At 35.6% G+C, this 16,256-nt stretch overlaps 1 protein-coding gene across 11 annotated transcripts in view; it reads right to left on the minus strand.

Moving 5' to 3' along the window:
- The window catches only part of C5H4orf17 (chromosome 5 C4orf17 homolog), a 268,239-nt gene that overhangs the window by 52,721 nt on the left and 199,262 nt on the right, over positions 1-16,256 (minus strand). For 9 of the 11 annotated variants that reach the window (XM_073237264.1, XM_073237260.1, XM_073237259.1 and 6 more), the window contains one exon: positions 14,154-14,353. In XM_073237264.1, coding sequence (XP_073093365.1) covers positions 14,154-14,286 — 133 coding nt within the window. In that variant the 5' untranslated portion in view covers positions 14,287-14,353. Of the gene's footprint in view, positions 1-14,153; positions 14,354-15,533; positions 15,624-16,256 lie in introns of all 11 variants that reach the window. The other 2 variants (XM_073237256.1, XM_073237262.1) reach the window with 1 other exon arrangement.

Genomic DNA, 16,256 nt, shown 5'->3' on the forward strand with positions numbered 1-16,256 from the left:
AAGGGATACACAAAGAGTACACAATATGATACCTAATATACAAGAAGAAAGTGGAAAAGGAAGAAGAAAATGAAGGGGGGATAAAAGAACCTTTAGATTGTGTTTGAAAGGTGTAATAAGCGAGTTAAGACAGACTGTTAGATAGTAAGGAAGCTGCCCATGAATCTAAAGTCTGCAATGGCAATAAGTATGTATCTCTTGATAATCACCCTAAATGTTAATAGACTGAATGCACCAATCAAAAGACAGAGTTACAGCATGGATAAAAAACAAGACCCAGCTATCTTCTGCATCCGTGGATGTTTTGTTGCCCTTGTCTAGCTTGGATTAATACTTAGTCTATAGGCACTGACCTGATCATCTACATTTGCCCTCTTACAGCACTAAATTATGTTTTCTACCTTTATCTTGCATCTACCTACAACTTCAGCATTTTATTTTAAAAAATAGTAATAATAATAATAAGGGAGAAATGTGGGATTCACATATAAGTCAAGTATAAAAATCAAACAATCATATCTGACTTGATTGTTTATAGTTCATGATGCATGATCAAAACTGAAAGTTTCTGTGATATGACTGCCCTTGTACTGTTCACCATGTAAGAACTTATTCACTATGTAAGAACTTGTTCACCATGTAAGAACTTGCTCATTATGCTTCAGAAGATTGGAGACTGTTGAGAATTAGGCTTGCGGTTGATTAATGATTGAGTCCCTTATACAGAATTTTATTGTTGTTAACAACCATTTGATCAATAAATATGAGAGATGCCCTCTCAAGAAAAAAAAAAAACAAGACCCAGCTATATGCTGCCTACAAGAGACACACTTCAAACCCAGAGACATACACAGACTAAAAGTGAAGGAATGGAAAAAATATATTTCATGCAAATAATAGAAAAAAGCAGGAGTAGCAGTACTTATATCAGACAAAATGCATTTCAAAACAAAGTAACAAGAGATAAAGTCCACAAGAGAGCATAAACATTATAAATATGTATGCACCCAACACAGGAGCACCTACATATGTGAAACAAATAAATATTAACAGAATTAAAGAGGGAAACAGAATGCAATGTATTCATTTTAGTAGACTTCAACACACCACTCATACCAAAAGACAGATCAACCAGACAGAAAATAATGAAAGAGACAGAGGCACTGAACAATGCATTAGAACAAATGGAACTAACAGACATCTACAGAACATTCCACCCAAAAGCAGCAGGATACACATTCTTCTCAACTGTAGATAGAGCGTTTGCCAGAATAGGTCAGATACTAAGCCACAAAAAGAGCCTCAGTAAATTCAAAAAGATTAGAATTGTGCCAACCAGATTCTCAGACCACAAAGGTATGAAAATATAAATAAATTATGCAAAGGAAACAAAAATCCCATAAACACATGGAGGCTTACAAACATGCTCCTAAATAATCAGTGGATCAATGACTATATTAAAAGAGAGATCGAGCAATATATGGAGACAAATGAAAACAACTCAACACATCAAAGCCTGTGGGAAGCAGTGAAGGTAGTTCTTAGAGGAAACTATATAGCAATACAGGGTTACCTCAAGAAAGAACATCCCTAAAATCACAATTAATGAAACCAGAAAAAGAAGAACAAAGGATCCCAAAGTCAGGAGAAAGAGGGACATAATAAAAATCAGAGCAGAAGTAAATAAAATTGAGAATAATAAAACAATAGAAAGAATCAATGAAGGCAGGAGCTTGTTCTTTGAGAAAATAAACAAAATAGATAAATCCTTAGCCAGACTTATCAAGAAAAAAAGACAGTGTACATACATAAACAAACCAGAAATTAGAAAGGAAAAATCATTACAGACACCACAGAAATACAAAGAATTATCAGGGAATACTATGAAAAATTATATGCTAATAAATTGGAGGACCTAGAAGAAATGGACAAATTTCTAGAAAAGTGAAACCTTCCAAGACTGACCCAGGAAGAAACAGAAAATCTGAACAGACCAATTTCTGGCAATGAAATTGAATTGGTAGTCAAAAAGCTATCTAAGAACAAAACTCCTGGACCAGATGGCTTCACCACTGAATTTTATCAAATATTTAGAGAAGATACAATACCATTCTACTTAAAGGTTTCCAAAAAGTAGAAGAGGGAATACTTCCAAACTCATTCTATGAGGCCAGCATCACTCTAATACCAAAACCACACAAAGACACCACAGAAAAGAAAATTACAAACCAATATCACTGATGAACATAGATGCAAAAATTCTCAAGAAAAAATTAGCAAAACAAATTCAAAAATACATCAGAAAGATCATCCATCATGATCAAGTGGGATTTATTCCAGTGATGCCAGGATGGTGCAATATTCAAAAATCAATGAACATCATACACCACATCCACAAAAATGACAAAAGTCACATGATCATCTCAATAGATGCTGAAAAGGCATTCAACAAAATTCAACATCCATTCATGATAAAAACGCTCAACAAAAATGGTATAGAGGGCAAGTACCTCAGCATAATAAAGGCTGTATATGACAAACCCACACCCAACATCATACTTAATGACAAAAAGGTGAAAGCTTGTCCTCTAAGATCGGAATATGACAAGGATGCTCACTTTCACCACTTTTATTCAACATAGTACTAGAGGTCCTAGGCACAGCAATCAGACAACACAAAGAAATAAAAGGCTTCCAGATTGGTAAGGAAGAAGTCAAACTGTCCCTGTTTGCAGATGCCATGATACTGTACATAAAAAACCCTGAAGAATCCACCAAAAAACTACTAGAACTAATAACTGAATTCAGCAAAGTTGCAGGATACAAAATTAATACACAGAAATCTGTGGCATTCCTATATACTAACAATGAACTAACAGAAAGAGAAATCAGGAAAACAATACCATTTACAATTGCATCAAAAAGAATAAAATACCTAGGAATAAAGCTAACCAAGGAAGTGAAAGACCTATACCTGGAAAACTACAAGAAACTCATGAGAGAAATTAAAGAATATGCAATTAAATGGAACTCTATCCCATGCTCATGGATAGGAAGAATTAATATTGTCAAAATGGCCATCCTGCCTAAAGCAATCTACAGATTCAAAGCAATCCCTATCAAATTACCAACAGCACTCTTCAACGAGCTAGAACAACGAGCTGTAAACAGAAGATCCCAAATAGCCAAAGCAATCCTGAGAAGAAAGAATAAAGCTGTGGGGATTATGCTTCCCAACTTCTAACCTACTACAAAGCCACAGTAATCAAGACAATTTGGTACTGGCACAAGAACAGACCCATAGATCATGGAATAGGATACAGAGCCCAATATAAATCCACACATATATGGCCAATTAATGTATAATAAAGGAGCCATGGACATACAATGGGGAAATGACAGCATCTTCAATAACTGGTATTGGCAAAACTGGACAGCTACATGTAAGAGAATGAAACTGGATTACTGTCTAACTCCATACACAAAGGAAACTCAAAATGGATCAAAGACCTGAATGTAAGTCATGAAACCATAAAACTCCTAGAAGAAAACATTGGCAAAAATCTCTTAAATATAAAAATGAGCAAATTTTTTCTGAACACATCTCTTTGGGCAAGGGAAACAAAAGCAAAAATGAACAAATGAGCCACACCAAACTAAAAAGCTTCTGTACAGCAAAGGCCACCATCAGCAGAAAAAAAAGGCATCCTACAGTATGGGAGAATATATTTGTAAATGACTTATCCAATAAGGGGTTAACATCCAAAATATATAAAGAAGTCACATACCTCAACACCGAAAAAACAAATAACCCAATTAAAAAGTGGGCAGAGGATCTGAACAGACATTTCTCCAAAGAAGAGATTCAGATGGCCAACAGGCACATGAAAAGATGCTCCATATCGCTAATCATCAGGGAAATGCAAATTAAAGCTACAATGAGATATCACATCACACCAGTTAGGATGGCCAACATCCAAAAGACAAGAAACAAGAAATGCTGGCAAGGATGCAGAGGAAGGGGAACCCTCCTACAGTGTTGTTGGGAAAGTAAATTAGTTCAACCATTGTGGAAACCAATATGGAAGTTCTTCAAAAAACTAAAAATAGAAATACCATTTCACCTGGGAATTCCACTCCTTGGAATTTACCCAAAGAAAACAAGATCCCTAATTCAAAAACACATGTACCCCTATATTTATTGCAGCACTATTTACAGTAGCCAAGATATGGAAGCAACCTAAGTGTCCATCAGTAGATGAATGGATAAAGAAAAGGTGGTACATATACACAATGGAATGTTATTCAGCCATAATAAGAAAACATATCCTACCATTTGCAACAACATGAATAGAGCTAGAGGGTATTATGCTCAGTGAAATAAGCCATGGGGAGAAAGACAAGTACCAAATGATTTCACTCATTGTGGAGTATAACAAAGCAAAACTGAAGGAACAGAACAGCAGCAGACTCACAGACTCTGAGAAGGGACTAGTGGTTTCCAAAGGGAAAGGGTTGGGGAGGGTGTGTGGGGATTGTGGGAGAAGGGGATTAATTGGCACTATAATTTACAATCACTATATGAATAGGTCACAGGGAAGGCAATACAGCATGGAGAAGACAAGTAATGACTATAGCATCTTAATATGCTGATAGACAGTGACTGCAAAGTGGAGGGACTTGATAATATGGGTAAATGTTGAAACCACAATGTTTTTCATGTAAAACCTTCATAAGGTTGTATATCAATGATACCTTCATTTTAAATAAAGACCCTGCATTCTAATTCCTTAGAATTAAACCAGATATGTCCCCTGCCAAAATTATATGCCAATTATATTACCTTAAACGGAAATAGATTAAATGCACCAATCAAAAGACATGGGGTGATAGAATGGATAAAGAAACAAGACCATTTATATGCTGCATACAACAGACTGATTTCAGACCTAAAGACATACACAGACTGAAAGTGAAAGGATGGAAAAAACATATTTCATGCAAATAAAAGGAGACAAAGCAGGAGTAGCAGTACTTATTGAGACAAAATATACTTCAAAGAAAGTAACAAGAGACAAAGAAGGACATTACACATTGATAAAGGGATTAGTCTAAGAAGAGGATATAACAACTGTAAATATATATGCAAACAACATAGGCGTGCCTTAATTTACAAAACAAATACTAATAGACCTCACAGGAGAAACAGATACAAACATGATCATATTAGATGATTTTAACACCCCACTTACATCAGCAATAGATCATCCAAATTGAAAATAAATAAGGAAACAGGCACTGAATGACACATTAGACCAGATGAACTTAACAGGTACATCCAGCACATTCCACCCAAAAACAGCAGGATACACACTTTTCTCAAGTGCATAACGAATGTTCCCCAGAACTGATCACATATTAGGACACCAAAAGAGACTTAATAAATTCAAGAAGTTTGAAATTGTATCAAGCATCATTTCAGAGCACAATAGTATGAACTAGAAATCAATTACATAAAGAAAATCAAAAAAACACACAAATGCATGGAGGCTAAACAATATGCTTCTAAGTAATCAATGGTTCAAGGAATGATACAAAGAGGAAATCAAATAATACATGGAGACAACTGAAAAGAGAACCAAAATGGTTCAAAATACATGGGATGCAGCAAAAGTGGTTCTAAGAGGAAGGTACATAGCAATACAGGCCTACCTCAAGAAAGAAGAACAATCTCAAATAATCAATCTAAACTCACAACTAAAGGAATGAGAAAAAGAAGAACAAATGAAACCAAAAGTTAGTAGAAAGGGAAAATAATAATGACCAAAGCAAAAATAAATAAAATAGAGACTAAGAAAACAATAGAAAAAATCAACAAAATCAAGAGCTGGCTCTTTGAGAAGACAAACAAAATAGAAAAACCCCTAGCCAGACTTAACAAGAAAAAGAGATGACACAAACAAAATCAGAAATGAAAAAGAAGTTATAACTGACACAATAGAAACTTGAGGAATTAGAATATGAAAAATTATATGCCAATAAATTAGACAACCTAGAAGATTGGACAAATTCCCACTTATGTACAATCTTCCTAGACTGACACAAAAGGAGGCAGAAAATCTGAGAAGACCATTGGCCAATAACAAAATTGCATTGGTAATCAAAAAACTCCCAACAAACAAGTTCAGGACCAGATGGCTTCATAACTGAATTCTATCAAACATTTCAAGAAGAGCTGATACCTAGCCTTCTTAAAGTATTCCAAAAATAGAAGAGTAGGGAATTCTTCCAAACTCATTCTATGAAGCCAGCATTATTCTAATGCCAAAACCAGACAAAGACAATATGAAAAAAGAAAATTATAGACCAATATCCCTAATCAACATAGATGCAAAAATCCTCAACAAAATATTAGCAAACCAAATGCAAAAATACATCAAGCAGATCATCTATCATAACCAAGTGGGATTTATTCCAGTAATGCAAGATGTTAAAATGCTCATAAATCATGTGATACACCACATTAACAAAAGGAAGGATAAAAACCACACGATCATCTCAATAGATGCTGAAAAACATTTGACAAAATTCAGAATACATTCATGATAAAAAATCAACAAAATGGTTATATAGAGAGAAAATACGTCCACATAAAAAAGGCCATAGACAACTAACCTATAGCTAACATCATACACAATGGTGAAAAGTTTCCTCTAAGATCAGGATAAGACAAGGATGTCCACTCTCACCACTTTTATTCAACATAGTCCTGGAAGTCCTAGCCATGTTAGTCGGACAAAATAAAAAGATAAAAGGCATCCAAATTGGTAAGTAATAAGTAAAACTGTCACTATTTGCAGATGACAAGATACTATATATAGAAAACCCTAAAGACTCCACCAAAACAACTATTAGAATAACTGGATTCAGCAAAGCTGTAGGATACAAAACCAATATACAGAAACATTCCTGTATGTTAACAATGAACTAGCAGAAAGAGAAAGCAGAAAAACAATTCCATTTACAATTGAATCAAAAAGAATTAAATACCCAGGAATAAACCTAACCAAGGAGGTGAAAAGCCTGTACTCTGCAAGCTATAGACACCGATGAAAGAAATTGAAGAAGACAGAAATAAATGGAAATCTATCCCATACTCATGAATAAGAAGAATTAACATTATCAAAACAGCCATCTTGCCCTAAGCAATTTAAAGATTCAATGCAATCCCTATCAAAATACCAATGGCATTTTTTCATTGAACTAGAGAAAATAATTCTAAAATTTACACCCAACTACAAAAACCCTGGATAGCCAAAGCAATCTTGAGAAAGAAAAAAGGTGGGAATATCACACTTCCTGACTTCAAGTCATACTACAAAACTACAGTAATCAAATCAATATGGTACTGGCACAAGAATAGATCCATAGATCAATGGAACAGAATAGAGAGCTCAAAAATTAACCTATGAACATATGATCAATTAATATATGACAAAGGAACCATGAATATACAGTTGTAAAAGGACAGTCTCTTCAATAACTGGTATTGAGAAAACTGGACAGCTATATGCAAGAGAATGAAACTGTGTTACTCCCTAACACCATACACAAAATAAACTTGAAAGGATTAAAGTCCTAAATATAAGACATGAAGCCATAAAACTCTTAGAAGAAAAGATAGGCAAAAAATCTCTTGAACATACATGAGTATATTTTTTTCTGGACACATCTCCCCAGGCAAAGGAAACAAAAGCAAAAATAAACAAGTGGAACTACATCAAACTAAAAAGCTTCTATACAGCAAAGGACACCATCAACCAAACAAAAATGCAACCTAAAGTATGGGAAAATATATTTGTAAATAATATATCAATAAAAATTAATATATCAAAAAAAAGTATATCCAAAATATATAAAGAATTCAAATATGACTCAACACCAAAAGGAAAATGTCCCAATTAAAAAATGAGGACCTGAATAGACATTTTTCCAAAGCAGACATACAGATGGCCAACAGGCATGCAGTATGGAGGTTCCTCAAAAAACTGAAAAATAGAAATACCATATGACCCAGTAATTCTACTTCTAGGAATTTACCCAAAGAAAGCAAAATCTCTCATTTGAAAAAATATATGCATCCCTATGTTTACTGCCATATTATTTACAATAGCCAAGTTGTGGAAGCAACCAAAGTGTACATCAATACCTAAGTGGATAAAGATGTAAATATACAAAATGGAATATTATTCAGCCATAAAAGGAAAGAAGTCCTGCCATCTTTGATAATTTGGATGGACCTGAAGGGTATTATGCTAAGTGAAATAAACCAGGAAGAGAAAAACAAATACCCATGATTTCACTTTTATGTGGAACCAAAACCAAAACAAAGAAAAAAGAACAGAACAGCAATAGACTCCTAGACACCGAGAAGTGACTGATGGTTACCCTGGGGGAGGAGTTGGAGTGGCTGGGTGAATCAGTGAAAGGGATAAAGAGACACAAAATCTTAATCATAACATAAATTAGTCACAGGGATGGAAGTATAGCATAGAGAATAGAGTCAGTTGTTCTGTAACATCTTTTTATGTTGACAAGACAGTAGCTATCTATACTAGTTGGGGTGAGGATTTAATAATGTATATAACTGATGAATCACTATGTTGTATACTTGAAACCAATATAATATTGTGTATCGACTCTGCTTCTGTTAAAAAAATATCAAAAATAATAATAAAAAAATAAGGCTATTCATGGAAATGTGAACTTCGATTCAATAATAGTGAAGGAATTTAGGGACAACTTGGTGGGAGTCTCATTTACTTCCTTGAATATACAGAACTAGTTAGTGGAGCTTTGGGCACAAGAACAACCAGCTCCACAAGCAAGGTGTCAAGTTTCTGTCACTGCAGTGATTATAAAGGAGTCGTCTTGTGAGAGAGTTGAGTGTCAGATGAAGATTCAAATTTCACATCCCTGCCTAAGTATCTGATTGATATGTAACTTTGTTTTGAAGAGAAAGTAACTTTAATATTTTTGTCCAAGATAATTGTTTCCTTAGGTGATGAGTGTCTTTTATCATTGGGAAAATTTCAAATTTAAATAGGAATGATAAAATAAGACAACTACATACTATTTTTATTCATGTGTTAAGTAAAACCATTGTATATGTATATAATATTTAAGCTAATTTGGCATACTATAGTATCTAACAAATTTGCTTTGGAATTACAGCTTAAAATGTATATAAGAAAATGATTCTACATTTCTGACTATAGGTAGATAACTGTAAGAATATTTTTAAGCTGGTCAGTAAAAAATGTTTTAAATGTATGTCTATATGTTTATTTAATTTACAGAAGTAATTTACAGCTTGGTGACAATTTGCTTGTTAAGGATGTAAAATATTTTAAAAGAAATCAAATATATTTAATGAGTAATTGACATTTAAATATTTTAAGGTTTAAAAAAATGTATTAACTAAGTTTGTAAATGGAACCAAGTATTAGTCAAAGACCTCCATGAAGTGATTGTTAAATTTCACTAAATTTATAAGTAGAATAATAAAATTTACAAGTTAAATTTTAAAAGTTAGAACAAGTAGATTTGGAATTATTAATTTAAAATTTTAAAATAACAAGTAATTGTAAAAAAATTTTCATTTATGCAAAACTCTCCATCAAAAATGCCAAATATTTAACATCAACACAGTAGTGCTATAAACATATTAGTATCATTTCACATCCTCCTCCTCAAGCCAGTGCTGATGCAGCTGTTACAGACCAGCAGGGAAAAGGGGAGGCTGGTCTATTTTTCCTCCACCTTCCCTCTCTGCTTGTAACTCCTCCAGGGGTGGGGATGGAGGAGTTGTGAAGGGGACACAAAGTTTTACTTGCTTAGCAGCGTTTTAATTTAGTGTTGAGGCATCTGTGATGTGAGAGGAAATGCTGGCTGTTCCTCTCATGAGGTATTTTTGCAGGTTCTTTGGAGACCCCTGGCTGAGGAATCTCTGACACTGCTCACTACCGTGGATAATGGACCTACCAGGTAATAATTAACATCTCTTCTGGCACCCGTTGACTTCAAGAGTTAATGCCACACACCCTCCTTTGGTGAAGTTATCCTGTTGTAGCAGCTAAATCCTCTTTGGCTGCTCCTTTCAAAAGAATTCTAAGCCAGCTTCCTTTTGATCTCTGGCAAGATCCTGGGCAGGAAACAAGATCCCTTGCCCAGTCCTCTGTGGAAAAACAACTTACCCCCAGTCTTTGCACACTGACACAGTTAACCAGCTCCAACCAGCTCGTCTTCAGATTTTAGGAGAGTCAGATACCATTCTCTGTGTCTTTGATAGCATAGAAGACAGAACAAGTTTGCCCCAAGAACAGTCTCTCCATATTCCACTGCAGAAACAGTGTAGGAAGCCCAGGAACAGCACAGGCAAGGACTAGTTAGCCTGTGAAATCTCAGTCTCCCTCTCTGTAGACACCCCTTTCTCTAGAAATGGTTCCCTGGAAGGCAACTACCACTGCTCCTCATGGAGGGGCGGAGAAGTGCACAGCACTCCAAAGATTCAGTTCAAAGAAAATTCTCTGTCCTTTCTATGAACCTTCACCCTTCTCAAAGTAAGAGAGGAACCTGAAGGCAGGCCATGGGTGCCAAGGCACAGCCAAGTTTTGATCACCTCTTAGCAAGTCATGCAGGGTGATTGTGTAATTTGGCTCAAGAAAAAATTCTGAAGTGAAAAAAAAGTCTCATTTAATCTCATTACTAAATATAATGCTTTTTCCATACAGTAGTGATATTCAAACTTCTTTGGCTACTGTGCTCTTTGTTCAAACACATTTTACTCCATCTTTGCCTCCTGCCTGCATTCTTCACAACTCTTCAGAGTGCAGCTTGAAAACCTCTGTCAAGTAAATGTAAGATTTTAATATATTCAAGTCCATAAATTCAAGCTTTTCCTAGCCTATGTAATGGAGCTTGTAGAAGTCGCTAGTTTATAAACTGAACGGAAAATTTTCATCTTTTATGTGTATTGATCTTTCTGTGGATGATCCCATTTTCTGCTCCCTCTTTCTTTAAATCGTTTCTCTCCATTTTCAGAAACAGCATTTTCCTGGTTCTACCCCAGCATCTCTGCCATTTATTTTCTGTCTCTTTCACTGGATTATCTGTGTCTATCCATCCCTGTGTTTTTCATAGTTCTATGGGGGTTTCTTTGCATTCTTAGCTAATAGCAATATAGTTTTATAGAATAATGTCTTTCAAGTCTATTTTATAACTGCATCCAATCCTTAGGCTCCAAGTTCTTACATCCTGTCCTCTACTTGGCAATCTCCTCCTAAATGTTCCATCAGCACATCATGTACAGCATGTTTGGAATGAAGCTTATAATCTTACTCTGATATACATTCTTTCTCCTGTGTGCTCAAGACTAACTGGTTGGCCCACTATCCACCCAGACAACCAATCTAAAATCCTGGTAGTAATTCTATGCTTATTACATCTCTCAAATCCAATAAATGTCTAAGTTCTTAATGTTACTCATATGGATCTCTCAACCCAAACTTCTGTGAATGCACTTCTGCCACCCCTCCAGTGATTCCTGTACTTGTGTCTGAACTTGCAGCATGTTTGTATCATTGCACATAACACACTGTGTTATAATTATTTTTCAGCATTTCTATCTTCTCCAACTACATTGTGAGCAGAAACTTTTATTGTGTTCTTAGCAAAGTGTGTATACATACCATAAATAGCAGACTTTAAATTGACATTTCTTAAAGTGAATAAGCTTTTGATGATTTACTCTTTTAAGCATATATCCATGAGAATAACATTAGATCTTACAGACTGAACGTTTGAGTGTAGGTAAAATAGATTATAAGAATTATCATTGGGATAAAACTAGTGCTAGTTGTAGCGTCCTTGTGCTGAGTGTGAGTTCAAAGCACACATTGACTTTCAACATAGCCATTAATAATCAAAATAAAGCAGCTTTCTGCCCTTCTCTTTCTCAGATAATTCCAGTGACTAGGCTTTCTAAAATTAGCATGTACATCCTCGAAAGATTTCTAAAAAAAATTTTCTATTCAGTTGAACATGCATTTCTATGTGAACACATATTACTATGAGCAAGGCTTTGTGGTAGGCTTTACAGGAGACTTAAAGACATAAAATTCAGTTGCCTGCCAACTGTTTTATGCTATACTATAGGAATAAGATAATTCAAGGCACAGTGTGATTTAAAATATAGAAGAGGTATATATCAAGTACTTTCAAGTATTTAAAGTCAGAATAAAATTATTCTCAATTCAGTAGTATTTATCTTAAAAAATTATAATGAAATGCAGAAAAAAATTATAATCAAGCAGAATGGTTAAGTGATCACCAAAGACAAATTCCTAAAGGGGATTAGGAAAACAAAGGCCAAGGAAAGCGAACAGATGTTACAATAAAGAAGTCACAGATGGCCTTGGAATCTGTCAGTGGTCTACAGTTGTACGCAGGTATGATTTAAACTCCTTTCTTTCCTTCCACAAGAATTTATCTAGCACTTGCCCGGTGGCAGCCACTCCTTGGGGAATTCAAATAAGTGGTGAGCAAAACAGGTACACCTTCTACTTGGATGGAGCACACAGTTTAGTGGAAGATATCTGATACCAGCCAAATAAAAAATGTTTAGTCATAAGCTGCAATAACTGCTGGACGCTGGACTGGACACTGGTGCACCTCCCACCTACCTAGATCATGCCACTAGGTACTCATCTCCCCACCTGCCAGGTGTGCCCGCTGCTGACAGCTCACCCTGAGTCCCTCTCTGGGAACTGCTCTCAGCTGAAGAGCACGTGATCTCATGCATAGTGGGAGCTTGATCAACAGGTGGCTTATGGGGCTTACAAAGGCCTCACCCCCTTGCCTCAAGTTGAAACTCCTCCCCAGAATCACCCACTGCTCCCCCTCCTGTGGGACTGCTGAGGCCTCTATTATATCTGCATCACAGTTGAATTTTGCTCAATCCTGCTTCCTTTGCCCCTTATATGTGTTGTCCCCAATAAACTTCTTCATGTAAATCTCCATCTCAGAATCTATTTCCAGAGAACCTGATCTAGGAAAACTGCTCTGACAGAAAATATAGAGTATGAGAATATACTATGAGGAAATCCAATTTAGTGTGAGGATTTGGTGCCTGAGAGGTCCCTTTTAAGTGACATTTAAACCAAATCATGAAAAAAAGAGAAAGCAAATAATGGAGGAGTTTTATGGCTGGAGGGAACAGTATGAGTGAAAATCCAGAGGTAGGAAAGGTCTTGTTACATGTTCAAGAAACTGAGAAAAGTGCATGTGGCTTATGTATATATTGATATGTATAATCCAGGGTGGGTGCTGATATGAGACGAGCTGTAAGAGGCAGAGGCCACATCGTAGAGGAAATAATTTAGCCAATATCAAGATGCACATTATCCTAAGTGGATGGGAAGCCTCTGGAGGGTTTTGAGTGGGATACTTAAACAATTAAATTTACATTTTAATGATCTTTCTGCTTGTTCTGTGGAGAATGGATCGGATGAGGACCTGGGTGGAAGTAGAGCAACTACTAGGCTACAAATTGCAAAAGTAGGCATCAGAGCAAGAGATAATCATGGCCTAGAATGGAGCTCTAACGTTGGTCATGGAGACAAGTGGTGTCATTTACAAAATATTTCAAAGAAAATGTGACAAAATCAAGCAAAGCATAGCAAGGGGAAGGGAAGGAAGGGAGAGCTAAAGAAGGGCCCCAAATATATGCTTTGGGAAGGGCAAATATATGCTTCTTCAGGGCTGATGTTTAGCATGTAGGTGCCAGCAAGGCTGTGCAGGTTGTTAAAATATTGAAATACTTTCATACCGATTGGTTAGTTGCTACCCTGAGTTCCCCGAGTGGCCCCTTCGGCCTCTTTCCAGGCTCCTTTGCTAATGGTCAGCGCTGCCCAGAGGGGGCCCGCAGGCCTCTACTCCAGCTCCAAGGCTGCCCTCCGGTCCCAGCAGCGAACACCAGTGCCCCACCAGTCGTTAGATATTTTGAGTAGGACGCCTGGGTTCACCTATCAGAATCATCATGCAGCCCAAATGTAGCAAGGAGAGAGACATTCTAGGACCTTGAGTCGCCTTACCTTTGATGTGGCAGACCCTTCGGGGATGAGGGGTGTGCCTGACTAGAAAACAACTTTCATTTCTAGTCCTGGTATGGCTGCCGTCGCTTTCAAGCTGAAGAGCAGACACTGGGGATCTGAGGCTCCTGCTCATGGACTGTTGGTTTCCCCTCTCCACTCGGGTCTACCTTGTTGGCCTCTCTTCCAGAAGTCCTCAGCACCTGAAATCACAGAATGACAGTCATTTTGACAAGGAATTCTTGATATTTTCTTACACATCAAACATGTCTCCTTGTTATTTGCACTGAATTATTTCTTATATCAAAAGACTTATGAGACTATTTTACTTTCAGACCAAATTTTTGTGAACATTGAAATCAATGTTGACATGGGTGGGACAGAAAAAATTTTCCCTGAGAAATCAATATGTTTGTGAGATATTTAAAATACACTCTATATTTAATTATATTTAAGGTCTCTTTGTTGGCTTACCAACATAAAAATATGTAATAAGTGTATTATCAATTTTGATACAGTAAATTAAGTGATAGCTTTCAAATAACATACTCACAAGTGTGTTTCACATTAATGAGGACCTTTCATATTATGCTTTAAGAAAACCATCATCTTAAATTTATAACACCTTCTGAGAGAATGATAAAACCTGAAGGGGACAAATCTGATAGCAAAAAAATTACATTATATCTAGATGATAAACTGGAGAACTGCTGGCATGTTGTTCTTTGCAATATTCAATAATACTTGATGCTTTTCTCTCAATAACTCAGCAATCATTTATTAGACAGCTACAGTGCCATAGGCCTAAGGGATAAAAGATAATGTTATAGCTCTGAGGGAATTCACAATCATGTGGGGAAAAAAAAATTCTGGATTGGGAACATGGAAAAGTTAAACTTTCTTATAGATGGTTTATTAGTTTTAATATTTAAGAAGGAATTTTTTTGTTTTTTGTTGTATATTTCCTATCTTATATGGAAATCTTTTTTACTATAGCAGTACTGGGCAGTAAACACTTTATTTCTAACCATCACAGAGAGTTTCTCTGATCACAATAATTTGCAGGGTCAAAACACACCTATATTCTAGAAATTGATCTCTAGAATTTGTTGGAGTAGATATTTTTAGCTCATTGACTATCTTTTTAGATCAGAGAATCTGTTCAAGTTTTTCATGGCAGATGTTCAGAGTGTATGGCATATAAATGACCAGTCCTGTTGCCACAAAAAAATTCATAATTTATGAATTACAACTGTCATAAATTCTAAAATTATAGTGGGCTGCATAAAATATAGTCAAATATTTTTAATTCAGAAAGTACTGTTATATAACAATAAAAAGTATATCTCTTATTACTCCTAATAAATAATGAGGAGTTCTAACCTCTTTGTGTAACTCAAACCTTAGTTAGATTCACTCTTCTTTCTGTGTGGAACCTTTTGTGCAGTCAAGTCAGTCAATTCATTTTTTCATCTATATTGGGGAGAAAAGGTACAGTAGGCAATTTGGAGAGTGGAAATGACACCGAACTGAAATTTTAAAATGGGATTTATGGTCACAGCTTTGCCATTAATGAGCAAAATGACCATGGATGAATTGCTTTATTTCCTCGATTTTGATTTGCTCATCTGAAACCTGATGGGATGGACTTTTTACATGTCAGCTGAAATATTCAGCTATTCTACTATGTGTGTCTTCCCCATATCAATTCTCTTAGGTTAATTTGAAGAGTAATGACATACTTTAAACTCTGGTATATATAAAGTCAACAAGCAAATTATGCAGAGAATTCTTCCACCTCTTATGGAAATTGCAGTGCCTCCTGGAAGTCTGAAATTCATCTTGCTCTTATATTTAAAAAGATGCTGGATTACAAAAAACTTAATCATCTAATATTATGGTTTTTATTGTTTCTATCGGAAGTTTCAAAATAATGTTAAAGGAATAAATGCAATATATACATATTTTATCCAAAAATATCATTAAAAATTCTACAAAACTAATTACATTAAGTGCTATTGAAAGTTTGATTTAAACTTAAATTTTCAGAAATGAAGTAAATTAACAACTCAGGACAAAGTTGTATTTTGAATTGTTCTAGCAAGG

The sequence above is a fragment of the Manis javanica genome, chromosome 5, assembly GCF_040802235.1.
Source record: "Manis javanica isolate MJ-LG chromosome 5, MJ_LKY, whole genome shotgun sequence".
NCBI classification, from domain to species: Eukaryota; Metazoa; Chordata; class Mammalia; order Pholidota; family Manidae; genus Manis; species Manis javanica.